The 19,730-nt window shown below is 38.6% G+C and overlaps 1 protein-coding gene across 2 annotated transcripts in view; it reads right to left on the reverse strand.

Moving 5' to 3' along the window:
- Positions 1–317: 317 nt before the first annotated feature.
- Positions 318–19,730, reverse strand: part of eml2 (EMAP like 2) — a 65,712-nt gene continuing 46,299 nt past the window's right edge. For both annotated transcript variants that reach the window (XM_062060655.1, XM_062060657.1), the window contains 17 exons: positions 19,203–19,332; positions 18,983–19,132; positions 18,844–18,913; positions 14,807–14,917; positions 14,621–14,716; positions 14,417–14,551; positions 10,064–10,163; positions 9,809–9,963; positions 9,610–9,735; positions 9,415–9,546; positions 9,289–9,356; positions 6,305–6,393; positions 6,139–6,236; positions 1,402–1,489; positions 1,247–1,342; positions 1,041–1,171; positions 318–959 (listed from right to left, as the gene is read on the reverse strand). In XM_062060655.1, the coding sequence (XP_061916639.1) occupies positions 834–959; positions 1,041–1,171; positions 1,247–1,342; positions 1,402–1,489; positions 6,139–6,236; positions 6,305–6,393; positions 9,289–9,356; positions 9,415–9,546; positions 9,610–9,735; positions 9,809–9,963; positions 10,064–10,163; positions 14,417–14,551; positions 14,621–14,716; positions 14,807–14,917; positions 18,844–18,913; positions 18,983–19,132; positions 19,203–19,332 (1,901 nt within the window). In that variant the 3' untranslated portion in view covers positions 318–833. The remainder of the gene's footprint in view (positions 960–1,040; positions 1,172–1,246; positions 1,343–1,401; positions 1,490–6,138; positions 6,237–6,304; positions 6,394–9,288; positions 9,357–9,414; positions 9,547–9,609; positions 9,736–9,808; positions 9,964–10,063; positions 10,164–14,416; positions 14,552–14,620; positions 14,717–14,806; positions 14,918–18,843; positions 18,914–18,982; positions 19,133–19,202; positions 19,333–19,730) is intronic.

Raw genomic sequence — 19,730 nt, forward strand, 5'->3', positions numbered from 1 at the left:
AACAGAAAGAAACAACCCTTTTGTGTGAATGAGTGTGAATGAGTGTAAATGGGGTGGGTTGGTGCACTGATTGTAAGTGTATCTTGTGTGTTTTATGTTGATTTAATAAAAAAAATAAAAATACAAATAAAAAAAATTAAAAAAACGATACCGATAATAAAAAAACCAATACCGATATTTTTCGATATTACATTTTAAAGCATTTATCGGCCGATAATATCGGCAGACCGATATTATCGGACATCTCTAATAAAAACATAACTTTTTTTTTTCCTCCTCATTTTATAATTCTTGCAGAGCCAAAAGACAAAGAAACGGGTCGGTAAAAACTTTATTACCAAACCAGAAGGCCAAACACAGCAAAGCATCACTACATGGGACACGCCCACAATCACAGGATACTGCATGACATGTACATATATATGTAAATATATATTTAGATATTAAATATTAACTCTAATAGACCTTTGTTATGTTAGCAGCAGCCTAGCTCATGCAATCATTGCACTGCGGCGCCACCTAGTGCTTAGCAAACACAGCAACGAGAAGCAAAAAAAGCCCCAGTGTACCCTTTTTGACAATCATTATTATTATTATTATTATGGACCTGAATTAGATTCTCCTGAAGGCGGCTGGCGTGTCAGTGAGTTACAGCTTCGTGGGACCTAAAATCAATAACTCAGTACTAGGATGGCGTTTAGGCACGGTTAGCGCTAATGCTAAAGTTGATGGTGTGTGTGTTACATTCCACGTCCTGCAGACACTAAATATGATTTCATTCACCATGGAAACGACGACGTCAAACATTCATTAGGTGGGCGGCTTGCGGTTACCTAGGCAACCACCCACTGCAGGACGCTGGTGTCTTTACCGCCGGTGGAGATGAGGCGGCTGTCGTCGTGCAGGAAGGCGACGCTGGTCACGTGACTGCTGTGGCCACCGTACTCGTGACCCGGGGCCTGCGAGGGAGAGGGGGGTGGAGACCATCATCCGCGTAGTGCGAAACCTTGCTTAGCACGTTAGCGGCGACAGACACCCACCCTAGGCTGACAGCACGGGAAGGACAACAGGTGCACTTTGCCAAAATCATCAGCCGAGGCCAGCAGGGAGCCGTCATGTGACCTGCACACGCTGTTGATGTCTGTGCCGTCTGCGCCGTCGGGCCAGATCCCTGACAAACACCCAAGTGAGACTCCAAATAGAAACAAGTCTCGGAATGAAGAAGTCGTGAATTATCCAGACGTACCGAAGGTGTTGAAGCTCAAAGTGCACGTGGAAGTGGCCCACTTGAGGTTGCGCACGGCGTCCATGTTGGTCACATGTTTGCCACTGGGCGCTTCCCCTGGACAAAAGAGCTGGATTACAAAACGTTCACCGACACGGAGGACGTGTGCAACTCACAGAAAAGGATCTCGTAGTCCCCCGAGTTGGTGACCAGGTTCTTGCTGTCTGTGGACCAGTCCACATGGGTCACAAAGCTGGAGTGGCCCTGAGGAGGACCAGAGTGACCCACATTGTCAGTCAGCACCATTTGTTTATTGCATTTTTGACATGTACAACTAAACACATGTCAAATGGTCCTTTCCCCCAAACAAGTAACCCACAAAAATGATAAATAAAATAATTACAGATATAATCGGCCGATAAATGCTTTAAAATGTAATATCGGAAATTATCGGTATCGGGTTTTTTATTATCGGTATAAGTTTTTTTGTTTTTTTATTAAATCAACATAAAAAACACAAGATACACTTACAATTAGTGCACCAACCCAAGAAAACTCTCTCCCCCATTTACCCTCATTCACACAAAAGGGTTGTTTCTTTCTGTTATTAATATTCTGCTTCCTACATTATATATCAATACATATCAATACAGTCTGCAAGGGATACAGTCCGTAAGCACACATGATTGTGCGTGCTGCTGGTCCACTAATAGTACTAACCTTTTACAGTTAATTTTACTCATTTTCATTAATTACTAGTTTCTATGTAACTGTTTTTATATTGTTTTACTTTCTTTTTTATTCAAGAAAATGTTTTTAATTTATTTATCTTATTTTATTTTATAATTTTTTTAAAAAAGGACCTTATCTTCACCATACCTGGTTGTCCAAATTAGGCATAATAATGTGTTAATTCCACGACTGTGTATATCGGTATAAGTTGATATCGGTATCGGTAATTAAGAGTTGGACAATATCGGAATATCGGATATCGGCAAAAAAGCCATTATCGGACATCCCTAAAAATAATTGAAATTAAAAAACATGCATGTATTTTTATAAAGGCGCACTTTAAACTCTTTCATTTCTTAAAAAATGAACAGTGTGCCTTATAATCCGGTGCGCCTAACGTACGTATTAATTATGGTTGTGCTTACCGACCTCGAAGCAATTTTATTCAATACATGGTGTAATGATAAGTGTGACCAGTAGATGGCAGTCACACATAAGCGTGAACTGCAGGTTGACCGACACCTGTTCAATAATTGACGCTAGCAAGTACCCGTAAGCAAGCAACATCCAAAACTTTGATGTTTCATTGAGAATATAGAACATCACACACGGCGCTCCAAAATCCGTCAAAATGTTTTAGGACGACTTTGGTAAGCTATGATGCCGCACCGCTTGATGGATTGTCGGAGCATTACGTCTACCATAGTCAGACGTACTGTGCTTCAACATACAGGTATTATTATGGTGTGTATATAAGGGCCCAGTGTTTCCCATAAACTGCCAAGATACCTGTTGCGGTGGGGGCGTGGTTATGGGCGTGGTCACCATGACATCATCGAGTAATTTGCATAATTTACTACAACTATTTGATTTTCTCTAAAAAGGCTCAAAAAATGTATACTTACTAATTAATACTAACCGTTTTGTTTTAAACGTCCATCCATCCATTTTACAATATAATTACAACACTTTATGTACATATTTATATACAGATTTGAACAATAAGTTATTCACTGAAATATATTTATTAATTGCGGTTCTTACAAAAAATATATCTTATAAAATATAAAAGCTAAAATGTCTCAAAGCTCTGCCCCTTTAATTAGTGCATACTAAATATTTTAACTTTAGCCTACTACTACAACCATATTATTTACCAGCAACATAAAGTGAAACAGAGGCAGAGGTGTCCTGCCACAGTCAGTAACAAATAAACAGAAAACAGTAGTGGTGGTAGATAGACACAGAGCTTCATCAAACATCTGATCCACTGAACAAAGAGCTCCAAAAATCTTGAACTTTAGACTGCCATCAGTTTTACTCCCTACACTTAACCATGTGTTTCCTACTGCTTGCAGACTTTGCACCCTTTGTTATATACACATGTTGTGTTTCTAATATAAATACATTTAATAAAGTCAAATACAAATAAGGCAACAAGAGAAGTATCCTACACTTCTCTTTTGTAAAGTAAATCTGAACAGCCGATATGGGCATCTACATCAACTATATGATTTGCCGGAGAAGCTGGAGAGGACAAAAAATTAAAAATAAAAAAATAAATATTTTTTTTATTTGTGGCGGACGTAATTCTTTCGTGGCGGGTCGCCACAAATAAATGAATGTGTTTGAAACCCTGAGGGCCCCAAAATGACACCTCTTAAGGGACATTATCTGGCGTTTTGTTTCCCAATATAATACAAAACCAACTTTTCTTACCTATCGGTACCTGCTGATGTGTATTTGGAATCTGCATAAATCCCGAAAATTTGCACACGTCCGCCATTGTAGCCCGCAGCATAGTCAATAAGCTCTTTTTTCTCTATCCTCTTGTTGTGGGGCATTCATCCTCCACTGTTGCCATTTCTAACACAAAGTAGCATACAGTTCTAACTTAGATCTGTCAGTAGGTTAGCTATGGAAGCGCTAAAAACTACTGGTACAACAGGCATGGCAGGGAGAAGGCACAGTCGAAGTGGAGGCATGTAAATAAGACCCGCCCACAAAACGGCGCATCCTAAAGAAACGGTGGGAAAACGGCTTGAAGACGGTCTGTAAAACATAATCTATGCAACATTTTGACCAAAGAACCACCATTACATGTTATGTAGACCACAAGGAAGTATTTTCATGTAGAAAAAACCCCATAATATGACCCCTTTTAATGCGCCTTATATTCCGGTGCGCCTTTTGTATGAAAATAGACCTGAATAGACTCGCTCATCGGCAGTGCGCCTTATAATCCGGTGCGCCCTATGGTACGAAAAATGCGGTAATTTGCCTTGTGTGTGCAGTATACAGAGTAGTATACCCAAATTTACAGACTATAGAGCGCACCTAAATATAAGCGGCACCCACTTCCTTTGAACACATTGTATTTGTGTGTTCTCTTCATCCTGCTCCACCGCACTGTAACCGCTGAAGTTGCCTTCTTCAGTGAGAAGAGGTGCACAAAAAAAAATCGATTCACAAATATTATCGGCCGATAAATGCTTTAAAATGTAATATCGGAAATTATCGGTATCGGTTTCAAAAAGTAAAATGTATTACTTTTTAAAACGCCGCTGTGTACACGGACGTAGGGAGAAGTACAGAGCGCCAATAAACCTTAAAGGCACTGCCTTTGCGTGCCGGCCCAGTCACATAATATTTACGGCTTTTCACACACACAAGTGAATGCAAGGCATACTTGGTCAACAGCCATACAGGTCACACTGAGGGTGACCGTATAAACAACTTTAACACTGTTACAAATATGCGCCACACCGTGAACCCACACCAAACAAGAATGACAAACACATTTCAGGAGAACATCCGCACCGTAACAACATAAACACAACAGAACAAATACCCAGAACCCCTTGCAGCACTAACTCTTCCGGGACGCTACAATATACACCCCTTGCTACCCCCTACCCCTCCCCCACCTCAACCCCGCCCACCTCAACCTCCTCATGCTCTCTCAGGGAGAGCATGTCCCAAATTCCAAGCTGCTGTTTTGAGGCATGTTAAAAAAAATAATGCACTTTGTGACTTCAATAATAAATATGGCAGTGCCATGTTGGCATTTTTTTTCCATAACTTGAGTTGATTTATTTTGGAAAACCTAGTTACATTGTTTAATGCATCCAGCGGGGCATCACAACAAAATTAGGCATAATGTGTTAATACCATGACTGTATATATTGGTATCGGTAGTTAAGAGTTGGACAATATCGGGATATCGGCAAAAAAGCCATTATCGGACATCACTAATCTAAAGTATGAAGGTTAATTTGTGTCTTTTTTACGGAAGCTTTTTTTAAACACTGAATTTAAGTTACTGAATTGTTTGAGTTTCGTAAACTGATTTTTTTTACTTTAATGCTGACAATTACACTGAGTAACACATTGTGAGCAACATTTGGGTGTTTACAACTTCACTTGGTCAAAATACAGTACAGTGTAAAAATTCAGTGCATGAAATTTCTGTGTAAAAATGAATTAAAAGTGTAAAAATGTTGTGTATAAAAATTGAGGATAACAAAAATTCAGTGCAGAAATAGTCTCTCTCTCTCACATACACATTTATCTTAATATATTCACACACACTTTATTTATGTTAAAAGTGCAATTTCGATGTTGATGATGTGCATTTATTAGAAAAAAAAAAGAATGAAGATTACGGCAAGCAGACATTTTTTGGTTTATCTCAACCATTTCCCCATAATTCGTATTGAGGCTATGAAGTGTTTTATCCGATTACTCGATTGAACAAACCAATTGACAGATTACTCGATAATTGTAATAATCGATAGCAGCAGCCATACAACACTGAACATTAGACTTAGACTTCCTTTTTATTGTCATTCAAATTTGAACTTTACAGTACAGATAAGAACGAAATTTCGTTACATAAGCTCATGGCAGTGCAGGATAAAAAAGCAATAAGGCGCATATATAAATAAATAAATAGGTTACTGTACAGATAAATATATTGCACTTTTTCACATGCATCCACGTATATGTATGTATGTTATATTGTCTTTTTTATTCCAGCGAGTTAATCCTTTTTGGGGGGAGTTGAGGGGATATTTATGATGCGATTGTAATGTCACCGCTCCTGAACTAAAGCATTTTGACACCACATCGCCCCCCAGTGGCCGGCGATGAAACACGAGCATGAAAAGAAAAACACTCACGGTGCATTTTCCCACGCGGCTGTACTTGCGTCCGCTCTCCGTCACGGCGTAGATGTAAACAAAGTTGTCGTGCGACGCCACCGCCAGGAAGTTGCCATCTGCCGGTGGATCGCAGTTAGCGCCCCGCTTGGCGTAAGATGCTAAAGTGAAGGGTTTGAAGTCGCACCTGGAGAGTACTTCACGTTGGAGATGATCTCGTTACCATCCGTGTGCACAGAGACAAGATCCCGGGTGTCCGTGTCCAGCACTAACCACCTGCAACACCACAGGAAGTGCATGTGTCCAAACAGAACGTAATGATCCGACATGTGACGTCAGTAGGGATGGGTACCGTTCACATTTTGAACTGATACGGTACCACTTTTGGGTACTTTTATGTGTGTTAATAATATGAAATATGAAATATGACTTACTTCACCAATTATTATTATTAAATTATTACTATTATTTATTTATTTATTTTTATTGTGATTACTTATGGAGTTTTTTGTGAATAAGTTGTGAACAGGAAGTGAACAAAAAGTTTTAGCAACTGTTATGTAAAGAAAAGGGGTTAGGATTAAATAAGCTCTGCTTCTTCCTACTCCTTTTCGAACATGTTGAAAAGAGAAACTGGAAATTGTGATGTATCATGTTGTATGCTTGCATGTTCGAAATAAACTCAAACTCAAACTCAAACTCAATAAATACCTTGTTTTCTTATTAAATGAGACTCATTTGCATTGCAGTTGCAATTCCAAGACATTAGATGGCAGTACTGTACAGGCCATACCGTATTTTTCGGAGTATAAGTCGCTCCGGAGTATAAGTCGCACCGGCTGAAAATGCATATTAAAGAAGGAAGAAAACATATATAAGTCGCACTGGAGTATAAGTCGCATTTTTTGGGGAAATGTATTTGATAAAAGCCAACACCAATAATAGACATTTGAAAGGCAATTTAAAATAAATAAAGAATAGTGAACAACAGGCTGAATAAGTGTACGTTATATGAGGCATAAATAACCAACTGAAATCTTATACGTCTAATCTCTTACGTGAATGAGCTAAATAATATTATTTGATATTTTACAGTAATGTGTTAATAATTTCACACATAAGTCGCTCCTGAGTATAAGTCGCATCCCCGGCCAAACTATGAAAAAAACTGCAACATATAGTCCGAAAAATACCGTATATAGTATGTGGTCTTACTAGGAAGTACAATTTTCCAGGAAGCTGAATGTGTTCTGTTGTGCCCTACAAAGTGTTAATATTGTAAGTACTGTGCTTCTTGAACACTAGCTGTTTGATTGTAGCATTCATCTTAGCTGTAGTTTCCTCTACCAAATATTGGGGGTGATGAAATTACCACGTAAAATTACCAACGCTAATAGTAGCCGGTCTATGGCAAAACGAATGTAAATTAGCATCAAGCTAGCACATTTTGAAAGTGTTTTGAGAGTGTTTTCTACCAAGCATACTTGCTTTGTTGGCGTTGCAACATTACTGGGTGTCCAAACTTTTTGACTTGGGGGGCCGCATTGGGCTGGCCAAATACATGTACATATTATATTCATATGATGGATATATAATTAACATCATTAAATATCAAGAGTGTGTGAACTTTTGACTCCTACCTTGTTTACTTCTGTGACCACCTCTTTAATGTTTTGTAATCAATCAGAAATATCGAGCAGCTAAAATGCACCAAACATGGATAAGTGTGGACACTAGGGCTGTGAATCTTTGGGTGTCCCACGATTCGATTCAATATCGATTCTTGGGGTCATGATTCGATTCAAAATCGATTTTTTTTCAATTCAACACGATTCTCGATTCAAAAACGATTTTTTTTCCCGATTCAAAAGGATTCTCTATTCATTCAATACATAGGATTTCAGCAGGATCTACCCCAGTCTGCTGACATCGAAGCAGAGTAGTAGATTTTTGTAAAAAGCTTTTATAATTGTAAAGGACAATGTTTTATCAACTGATTGCAATAATGTAAATTTGTTTTAACTATTAAATGAACCAAAAATATGACTTATTTTATCTTTGTGAAAATATTGGACACAGTGTGTTGTCAAGCTTATGAGATGCGATGCAAGTGTAAGCCACTGTGACACTATTGTTCTTTTTATTTATTTATTATAAATGTCTAATGATAATGTCAATGAGGGTTTTTTAATCACTGCTATGTTGAAATTGTAACTAATATTGATACTGTTGTTGATAATATTCATTTTTGTTTCACTACTTTTGGTTTGTTCTGTGTCGTGTTTGTGTCTCCTCAATTGCTCTGTTCATTGCAGTTCTGAGTGTTGCTGGGTCGGGTTTGGTTTTGGAATTGTATTGCATTGTTATGGTATTGCTGTGTATTGTTTTGTTGGATTGATTAATAAAAAATACAAAAATAAATAAATACATTTAAAAAATTAAAAATAAATTAATTAATTTAAAAAAAAATCGATTTTTTAAAAATGAGAATCAATTCTGAATCGCACAACCTGAGAATCGCGATTCGAATCCAAATCGATTTTTTCCCCACACCCCTAGTGGACACAGTATTTTACATGTTTCCCATCTTCCCTTGTAATGGATTTAAATGGGTGTCATTTAGAAAATGTTCATGGTGTTTGGACGTTTTTTCATAATGTACACAATGTTCAGTGAGCAGGTTGTCTTATGTGTGACCATGAGTGTTGACATTTTGTGTTGGTTGGATTATTTATTGAAATTTTTTTTTGCACCATGACTAGGGAAGGTTGTTTCGATTGTGTCATGTAAGTAAATGCTGTGCTGTTATTTAAAAATATTTTCATGGGTCATTGAGTTGATTAACTCACTCACAATATGTAGCATTCAGAGACTATCCTGGTATTTAAGATGTGCGGTGTGATGCATTGTTGAACTCATGGTGTCTCACGGCCCTAATTGAAGAGGCTGGCGGGCTTTGGTTTGGACACCCCTGATTTAGAGAGTTTGGCTGTTTGAATGATTGTTTACGTGAGCCGGTGTTTAGTCTGAAACCGGACGTGACGGCACGAGCAACAAAAGGTATCGAAATATGGCACGGTTATATTTTACGTGAATCGATACCCGGTAGTACAGACGGAATTTGGTTGGTGACTAATTCAGTACCCATCCCTAGACGGCAGTAAGACGGACCTTCCTGACATGGTCCCGACAGCCAAAACCGCCCCGCTTGGATGGAACCCCGCAGACCTCGCAGGATCCTACAGCATTTAGGAGACAATTAGGGGACATTCACGTTCCTTCCGTCGTCTTCCTCACCTCGATGGTCTTTGTCCACAGGGGCTGATGGGAGTTGGTGTCCCACAGGTGGACCTGCTTGTCCTGGGAGCAGGTCACAAACTGCTCCATGGAGGGATGGACGTCCAGACCCCACAGCTCCTCCGTGTGACCCTGGGACGCAACATAGCGCGGTTATTCACGGAGACAAAACTACATGATTCTGTCGTGTTGCACCTGTACGATGGCCGTCATAGTGTCAGGGAAGGCGGCGCTAAGGATGGCGTTCTTGGTGGTTCCGATGAAGAGCTCGCCTGCTTTGCCTTCAGCCAGAGCCCGCACTGGACCGAAGGCCTCGCCAACCTTGACGCACGCAAATACCGATTGTGTTCTTCGCTACACAAAAAGGACACAAAAAAAGAGGGCGGAGCCTGACCTCCATCTCTGCTTGCTTCCTGTAGTCGCGGTCCCACAGCACCACCTTGCGGTCCTTGCCGCCTCCCGACACCACGGTCCCGTCTTTCAGGACGCAAACAGAGAAGATGCCGCCCTCGTGTGCCCCCGACACCGCCTGACTGATACGGTTACCACCTATTCATTGATTCAGACGCGCCCGGTCAGAACCGCCCCCCTGCTGGGCGCTTTCATACGACGACATCGAGCGTATCAAATGAAAATGTAGGACGTTCACCTTTGGCCCAGACGTAGATGTTTCCGCTGGAGTCCCCAGTGATGGCGTCTCCGTTCTCAGCAAACGCCACGCACAACACATACTTGGGCTTCTCGTGTTTCTTTGCAGAAAAAAAGACAAAACAAGTTAGAGTTTTCATCCAGAGAAGGGATAAGAGGCACTGAATAAGCTATCAAAGTAAACATGTGGAGTTCCTCAAAGCTCCATCTTAAAGGCCTACTGAAAGCCACTACTACCGACCACGCAGTCTGATAGTTTATATATCAATGATGAAATCTTAACATTGCAACACATGCCAATACGGCCGGGTTAACTTATGAAGTGCAATTTTAAATTTCCCGCTAAACTTCCGGTTGAAAACGTCTATGTATGATGACGTATGCGCGTGACGACAATAGTTAAACGGAAGTATTCAGACGTCATTGAATCCAATACAAAAAAGCTCTGTTTTCATCTCAAAATTCTACAGTATTTTGGACATCTGTGTTGGTGAATCTTTTGCAATTTGTTTAATGAACAATGGAGACTGCAAAGAAGAAAGTTGTAGGTGGGATCGGTGTATTAGCGGCTGGCTGCAGCAACACAACTAGGAGGACTTTGACTTGGATAGCAGACGCGCTATCCGACGCTAGCCGCCGACCGCACGGATGATCGGGTGAAGTCCTTCGTCCTTCCGTCGATCGCTGGAACGCAGGTGAGCACGGGTGTTGATGAGCAGATGAGGGCTGGCTGGCGTAGGTGGAGCGCTAATGTTTTTATCATAGCTCTGAGAGGTCCCGTTGCTAAGTTAGCGTAAATGGCGTCATTAGCAATAGCATTGTTAAGCTTCGCCAAGCTGGAAAGCATTAACCGTGTATTTACAGGTCCATGCTTTAATAGTATTGTTGATTTTCTGTCTATCCTTCTAGTCAGGGGCTTATTTCTTTTGTTTCTATCTGCATTTAAGCACGATGCTATCACGTTAGCTCCGTAGCTAAAGTGCTTCGCCGATGTATTGTCGTGGAGATAAAAGTAAATGTGAATGTCCATTTCACATTCTCGACTCTCATTTTCAAGAGGATATAGTATCCGAGGGGGTTTAAAATACAAATCCGTGATCCACAATATAAAAAGGAGAGAGTGTGGAATCCAATGAGCCAGCTTGTACCTAAGTTACGGTCAGAGCGAAAAAAGATGCGTCCTGCACTGCACTCTAGTCCTTCACTCTCACGTTCCTCATCCACGAATCTTTCATCCTGGTTCAAATTAATGGGGTAATCGTCACTTTCTCGGTCCGAATCGCTCTCGCTGCTGGTGTAAACAATGGGGAAATGTGAGGAGCCTTTCAACTTGAGACGTCACGCTACTTCCGGTACAGGCAAGGCTTTTTTTATCAGCGACCAAAAGTTGCGAACTTTATCGTCTATGTTCTCTACTAAATCTTTTCAGCAAAAATATGGCTATATCGCGAAATGATCAAGTATGACACATAGAATGGATCTGCTATCCCCGTTTAAATAAAAAAAATTATTTTCAGTAGGCCTTTAAGTCAAGTTCTATTGTCTGGTTTTTAGCTTTTTTTTCTCTCTGTACTTTTGCTTTTACCTTTCAACAATTCACTTAAAAACTGTTCTTACTACAACCTCACATGTGTGACTGCACAATTATTTTGACATAGTGTATCTCCAAGTACCACCATAATGACCAGCATTAAAATACAGTAGCGAAGTAGGCCCAAGTATTCATTAAAAACAAGGCAGTGGTTTTATTTAACAAGTATATTGAATATTTTTTGGCCACTGAAACATTACACACAGTTTGAACAGTAACACTGTGTTTGAATATTTAATTATTGATTATTTGGCATGTCACTAGATGGAGCCCATGTACCACTAGTGGTATGCGTACCACAGTTTGAGACACACTGTATTAATACAATGAACCTAACCGTAAAAAATTAAGATGGGTAATGAATTCGTCTTATAAGTTGGAATGCAAATATAAAATGTATAGTTCAAATACTCACAGTTAAATGTAAACCTTTTTCACTTCTGATATGATACAGATATTGGAGCCTTGAGTTTTGGCTGATATTAATCTGATACGATATCAGCAGGAATCATACATGCTTTCATTATTTTGTAGTGTGGAATGTTAGAAAAGGTTTGATCGAGTGAAATTAGTCAGAGAACAGTAGTAGGTCTGAAAAACATGGAATTATGTTGTTTTTAAGTTGAAGTGGTAATTGGTTTTGGGGACACTTAGTGGCCACAGTAATTCAAGACGCTGTAAGTTAAATGATGCGGACACGTTTGTTACTGGATACTTTCTAATACGCTACGGCCTTGGAGACTTTGTATGTGTAAGTGTTATGCAAATATTAGTTGATACTTGTTTATAAAGTTATGTTGACAAATGTGCTGTATTGGACTGCAATATCGTTCAATTATTTTATCTAGTCTATTTTGTAGGTCAAAATGTTTTATATATTGTGCTCCTGAGTTAATGTTGCTGATCAATTTGAATTTACTTTTTATTCATTGGCCTAGTGGTTAGAGTGTCCGCCCTGAGATCGGTAGGTTGTGAGTTCAAACCCCGGCCGAGTCATACCAAAGACTATAAAAATGGGACCCATCACCTCCCTGCTTGGCACTCAGCATCAAGGGTTGGAATTGGGGGTTAAATCACCAAAAATGATTCCCGGGCGCAGCACCGCTGCTGCCCACTGCTCCCCTCACCTAGCAGGGGGTGACCAAGGGGATGGGTCAAATGCAGAGGACCAATTTCACCACACCTAGTGTGTGTGTGACAATCATTGGTACTTTAACTTTAAAATGATTTGTCGTAAGTTGATCTATATTTCTTTCTTTTTTCGTGTTCTTTACTGGTAATAAAAATACAATGTTATGCAGAAGTGTACTTATAGCAATTTTATAGAAAATTACATTTGAGGCGGGCAGTGACTATAAATAGTTTAATTTTTGTATGACAGAGGTGTCCAAACTACAACCCATCATCGTCTTCAATTTTAAGGTTACGTACGGAAACTTGCCCGCAGGTAGATTACATTTATTTAAAAAATCTGCTTTTGACGCTACCACTTTGTCACCATCAAGCGAACTATAGGTGTAATATAAGTCAATTACCTTTAATTATGCTCTGAATGAAACAATGTGCAGCAAACAACCTTCTCTAGTCATGGTGCAAAAAAAAAAAAAAAAAAATCCAACCAACACAAAATGTCAACAAACATGGTCACACGTAACACAACCTGCTCACTGAACTTTGTGGAAATTATAAAAATGTCCATGCACCATAAAGAAATTTCAAATCACAACCATTTAAATCCATTACAAAGCATGATGGGAAAAAACTAAACACTCCCCACACATTCATTTTTGGCGTTTTTTAGCTGCTTGATATTTCTAATTGATTACAAAACTTTAAGAAAGTTTTTGTAATATTAATCATAAAATTATACAGTATATCACTAATCATAGATATACACATACAGTATGTATACACATATAGGCATACATATACAATGTTTAAATGATATATATGTACTGTGTATATATAGATATATATGTACTGTGTATATATAGATATATATGTACTGTGTATATATATGTATATATATGTACTGTGTATATATATATATATATATATATATATATATATATATATATATATATATATATATATATATATATTAGGGCTGCAACAACTAATCGATTAAATCAATTATAAAAATAGTTGGCGATTAATTTAGTCATCGATTCGTTGGATCTATGCTATGCGCATGCGCAGAGGCAATTTATCTTTTTTTTTTAAATAATTGTTTTAATTTTTATGAACTGCAACATGTACAAACAGCTGAGAAACAATAATTAAAATAAGTATGGTGCCAGTATGCTGGGTTTTTTTTTCCAATAAAATACTGGAAAGGATAGAAATGTAGTTTGTCTCTTCTATCCGATTATTAATCGAAGTAATAATCGACAGATTAATCGATTATCAAATTAATCGTTAGTTGCAGCCCTAATATATATATATATATATATATATATATACACAGTACATATACATATATATATATATATCATTTAAACATCATATATATATATATATATATATATATATATATATATATATGTGTGTGTGTGTGTGTGTGTGTGTGTGTGTGTGTGTGTGTGTGTGTGTGTGTGTGTGTGTGTGTGTGTGTGTGTGTAGAGGCGGGGGAGGGACAAAATAATTGAGAAGCACTGAATTAAGGACACTTTTTACATACAGTACGTCTAGCTTGTGTGCTACCATATGCTTAGCTGTTGTGTAGCTGCCCGCTACCAGTAGTCTACAGCCTGCCATGTTTACCTCAAAGAGTCCTTGTCTTTTGCTCAGCGTGTTTCCCTCCGTGGTCCAGAAGTTAATGTGGGACTTCCCACAGGTCACAATCAGGTTGGCGTCCAGGGGGTGGAAGACGGCCCCCAGCACGGAGTCATTGGAGCACTGCAAAGCAAGAGGAGGGCAGCGTCTAACGTTCTGGAGCGGCACAACAGGGGTCAAAGGTCATGTCACCTTGACGTCTGCCACTTGCTTCTCCTTCTGCCAGTTCCAGACAGACAGGATGTGGTCGTTCGCGTCGTCCACAGCGCAGAGGAAGATGCCGCCGTTCTGCGAAGGACGCCGGATTTTAGCGGACGGTCCATAAGGCGCGAGAGGACGGCGGCTGGCCAAAAGGCACAGGTAGGGGGCGCCACTTACAGACTTGGAGAAAGACACGCAGGCGACGGCTCGGTCGAACACGCCCATCCCAAGCACGTGGAGCGTGTTGAGGCTCACCGAGTCCCAGACACGAACGTGAGGAGCCAGCAGCTAGAGGTCCAAAAAAGTCATTCGTAGAACCTCAATGCTACATGCTAGCAAATACAGCCTAGCATGCTAACAGTGCGACGGTTTACCCAACAATTCAAACTTCTAGTGTGAAAACAACTCTAAAACAAACAGCTCTAACTGCGTGTTGGTCACACACTAGGATGACTCATTTGAGTAACAGGACTAAAAGTAACAGGAGTGAGCCTTTAGCTTAGAATGAGCAAATACCGTATTTTCCGCACTATAAGGCGCACCTAAAAACCTCCAATTTTCTCAAAAGCTGACAGTGCTCCTTATAATCCGGTGCGCCTTATACATGGAACAATATTGAGCCACAACAGGTCTCGCAACTACGGGATGCATAACGTAACCCCAGCCTCTACTGTAGCGTCTATTCTATGCGCCTTATAATGCGGTGCGCCTTATATATGAACAACGTTTTAAAATAGGCCATTCATTGAAGGTGCGCCTTATAATCCGATGCGCCTTATAGTGCGTAAAATACGGTACATGAAATATTTATGCTAATAGCATGCTGACACGAAGCACATTACAGTCATTCAACAGCATTTTGAAAAAAAGACAACATAAACACTCAGGTAACAGGACTGTGCTGAGATTTGAAATGTGATGACATTTACAGAAAAATTAATAAGTGAGTGAGAAACTCAAAGGACAGGACTAAAGTGTGAATTTTAACTAAGGGTGTCCCCATACAACTTTTTTTTTTACCTCTGATACGATACCAGTATTGAAGTGTTGGCCGATACGATATCAGCAGGAATCATACATACTTATATTATTTTCTAGTGTGGAGAATGTCAGAAAAGGTTTGATCGAGTGAAATGAGTCAAACAGAGAACAATGCTAGGAATGAAAAACACTAATATATTTATGATTAACCGTTTGGAATGGACTTAATGCTGTCTTTAAATTGAAGTGGCGTTGTAATAGTTTTTTTTAGTGACCGCAATAATTCATAAGTTTGTATTTTCTACATAGGCTTTTGCCTTGGGAACTTTGTATGTGCAAGTAATATGCAACTATAAGTATTTGATACTTGTTTACATTGACAAATGTGCTGTTTTAGACACTTATTATATATGTCTAGCTTGTGTGCTATTGTGTGCCTAGCTGCTGTGTAGCTGATAGCTCCTATTAGCTCCTATTTTAATTTTGTATTTATTTTCATCAAAACATTTTGGGAGGGTATTTATTTTTTTTAAAATTGTAATTTACTTTTTAAATATGTTTATATTTTTAATTATTGTTACTTTCTAAATATTATTTTTAATTCTTCAAATGTTTCATTTTATAAAAAGTAAAAACATGTTTTGTTATTTGTCATTTCTAAAATACACACACACACACACACAAAGTTATTCTTTTTTTTTCTTTCTTTTTTAATTAATTAAAAAAAAAATGTCTACTATGTTTACCTTTTGTAATTGACTTGACTAAAATAGAAGAAAATATTATTGGAGGACATTTAGATGTTAACTTGCTGTCCATCTTTGCACACGTCAACCGGGATACCGCTAACTAAGTATTTGGTTGTTGTCGTTTTTTTTTACAGAAATTAACCTTAGGGTAAAGTTGGGCTAAAAAGTAACACAAATATGTAAAACCATAATATTTCTGAAGGATTTAAATAGTTTATACTTCGTTGTAAAGTCTAATTTTAGGAAGCAGGGTAATGTTCAACTATAATTATTTGGTACTTGTTTATACTGACATGTGCTATTTTAGACTTTGTTTTAGACATTTATTATTTATTTGTAGCTTGTGTGCTATTGTGTGCTGAGCTGCTGTGTAACTAGTAGCTCCTATTAGCCTCTAGCCTAGGGATGTCAAATGTACATCCCGAGGGCCGGATCAGGCCCGCCAACAGGTTTTATCCGGCCCGCGGGATGAGATTGCCAAGTATAAAAATGAACCTGAAATTTTTGAATGACAGAAACTGCTGTTCTAAATGTGTCCACTAGATGTCGCCATAGCAATTATTTGTATCTTTGTAGATGATGCTACATATGTACAAAATAAACCACATGATGTTAGTACATCAGTCGATGAAAATGATCAAACTACATAAATAACATCCTGTAATTTGATTTTGACAATTGTTTTTATCTTGATCGATTGAAAATTAACACCAATGAGTTTAATGATGAACATTATCACATAATTTATTCAGAAAATATAAATAACAAAAAAAGTATATATAACCGCAACAGGTAATTGTAAAAAAAAAAAAAAAAAAATGTGATGTGCAATTTCAAAATGTGCTTGTTCTTTTTTTAAACAAAGAAAACAATCTGAAGTTGTCTTTATTTTTAAATTATGGTAGACTTTTCTCCATGTGGCCCCCGATCTAAAATGAGTTCGACACCCCTGCTCTAGCCTGATATGTTTTTTTGTTTTTTTTATTATTTTGTATTTATTTTCTTAAAAAACAATATTTTGGGAGGATTCCTTTATTTTATAATATACATATATTATAATTTTGACATTATTTTTTTAATTATATAATTATTAGTATTTTAAATATAAGTATTTTTTTTTGTTATTTGTAATTTTTAAATGATTTTAAAAATATCCTTTTTTTTTTCTTAAAATTGTTTATTAATGTTTACCTTTTGTAAATGACATGTATTTTTGCTTCTATCAAGCCGGGACACCCCTAACTAACTAAAGTATTTTAACCTTAAAGCAGGGGTGTCCAAAGTGCGGCCCGGGGGACATTTGCTGCCCGCAGCTAATTGTTTACCGGCCCGCCACACATTCTGCAAAAATTGCAAAATTGATGATATTGCAAAAATTTAAAAAAACATTTAAAAAAAGTGGAATGAGGTGAAATCTAACAAGAAAACGTTGCAATGTTGACACAAAGCTGCCATGCAGGCTGTTTTTTCTTTTGTCTTTGTTTATTTTTCTTTTTTTTGCCATTGCTAAAAAAAAATAAAAAAAAAGACAAAAAATCTATATTATAATGAATTATTAGTTAAAAAAATATCACTTTAAATGTTTTATGTGAAAAAAATATTGCATATATTGTGTGGTTGCCATATAAAAACATCAAAGTTTTATTCGACAAAAGAGCATAAAACAAACAAAATAATAGTTCAAACTTAAAATCGACAGATATATCTGAAGTTGATCTCGTAATTTAAGTGTTAAAAGTAAAAAAAAACTAATAAAAATGTATCACTTTATGAGTGGGGGACCTTTTGGATCCCAAATATATTTAGTAGGATTTTATTTAACTTTTCACTGTGATTACTCAAAAATATTCAAGAATTAAAATCAATGGTGTCCTGCATTATTGATCTTTTAAGGCTCTAATTACTAAATACTGCATATTTCAGTTTTGCTATGAAAAACACAGTTGTCTTTGACAGAAAACTTCTTTTTTTTTTACTTTATATCAACCTCAAGTTGATATAGAGATTTACTGTAAACATTAAATAAAATAAATAAATAATAATTTGACTTATTTTTAACAGTTTAATGACTGAGACCGTTTATAGTCCCCGGGAGCCCTAAAGGTTAAAAAAAAAAAAAATCCATATATTTTTTTAAGGTTTGAAAATGAAAAATATCAAAATGGCCCCCGCATGCTTAAATTTTTCCGTGTGCGGCCCTCAGTGGAAAAAATTTGGACACCCCTGCCTTAAAGTAAGGTTTGGGATAAAAAGTAACACAAGTGTGTAAAAACTACAATATATCTGAAAGATTGAAATTATTATATTTCATTGTAAAGTCTAAATTTTAGCACAAATCAAAGAACAAAATAAGTCAGTCTTCCAGGAACGTTGGCCTTGACCTTGTCTCTTCACTATGCTGCTGTCAGCCACTAGGGGGCTACCTGAAGATCGCTAGCAATTCCCTGAGGATACCGAGTCACTTTTAGGTGTGCCCAGCGTTACCTTTCCATCTTTCGTGTTTCCGGCCACTTGCCCCGTTGCTATGGTAACCATGTCCGGGTGCACGCTCAGGCTGGGAGGAGAGAACGGTTACTTGGTACGCTCCCGGCGTGTAGGAACGTGCGCGTGTCCCGAGTCTCACCATTTGACGTCATCGGTGTGTCCCAGGTAGTGCCTCTGCTGCTGCTCCTCGGTGTTGTACAGCACCACCACCGAGGCGTTGAAGTAGACGATCTCTCCGGTGGGCAGCAGGTACAAGTTGGAGCGACAGTCCCGCCCGCGGTAGCCGTACCTGCTCACCGCCCGGTTAAGGAGCGTTAACAATGCAGACTTTCACGTCTAAACGGCCGCTCTGAGGATACGCCCACTCCAGTTTCAGCTTGCGGTCCGGTAGCGCCACCTTGTGTTCCAGGCTGTAGTTGTCCCTCTGCTCGTCCGGGACGTGCATGGTGACGGGGCGACCTCGGAGGAACATCCTCACGTAGCAGTCCTCTGCGAGGAAAGATGTTCACGTCATGAGAACAGGGACGCTGAAACCGATCGGGGTTGAACAATTTTACTGCGAATGTGGATCCCAAATCAGAATGGAACGTTTAGTCAAGCTACACAGGAGCGTTTTTTCTTGACCATTGTTGGGCCGCCAGCACAACCTACAGCGGGGGTCGGCATCGCAGCCTAGTGGCTCCCTGGATGTGTGAAAATGGAAAAATATGGTTTCTGTAGGAGGACAAACATGGCGCAAACCTTCCTAATCGTTAGAAATCCCACTGTTTATATCAAACATGCTTCACTGATGACAGGATTTGTCGAGCGCCGTTTTTTCCTACTAATTTCAGCGTTCCTTGAACTCACCGTAGTTTGTTTACATGTACAACTTTCTCCGACGCTGC

Source organism: Entelurus aequoreus, linkage group LG10 (genome assembly GCF_033978785.1).
Source record: "Entelurus aequoreus isolate RoL-2023_Sb linkage group LG10, RoL_Eaeq_v1.1, whole genome shotgun sequence".
Taxonomy (NCBI): domain Eukaryota; kingdom Metazoa; phylum Chordata; class Actinopteri; order Syngnathiformes; family Syngnathidae; genus Entelurus; species Entelurus aequoreus.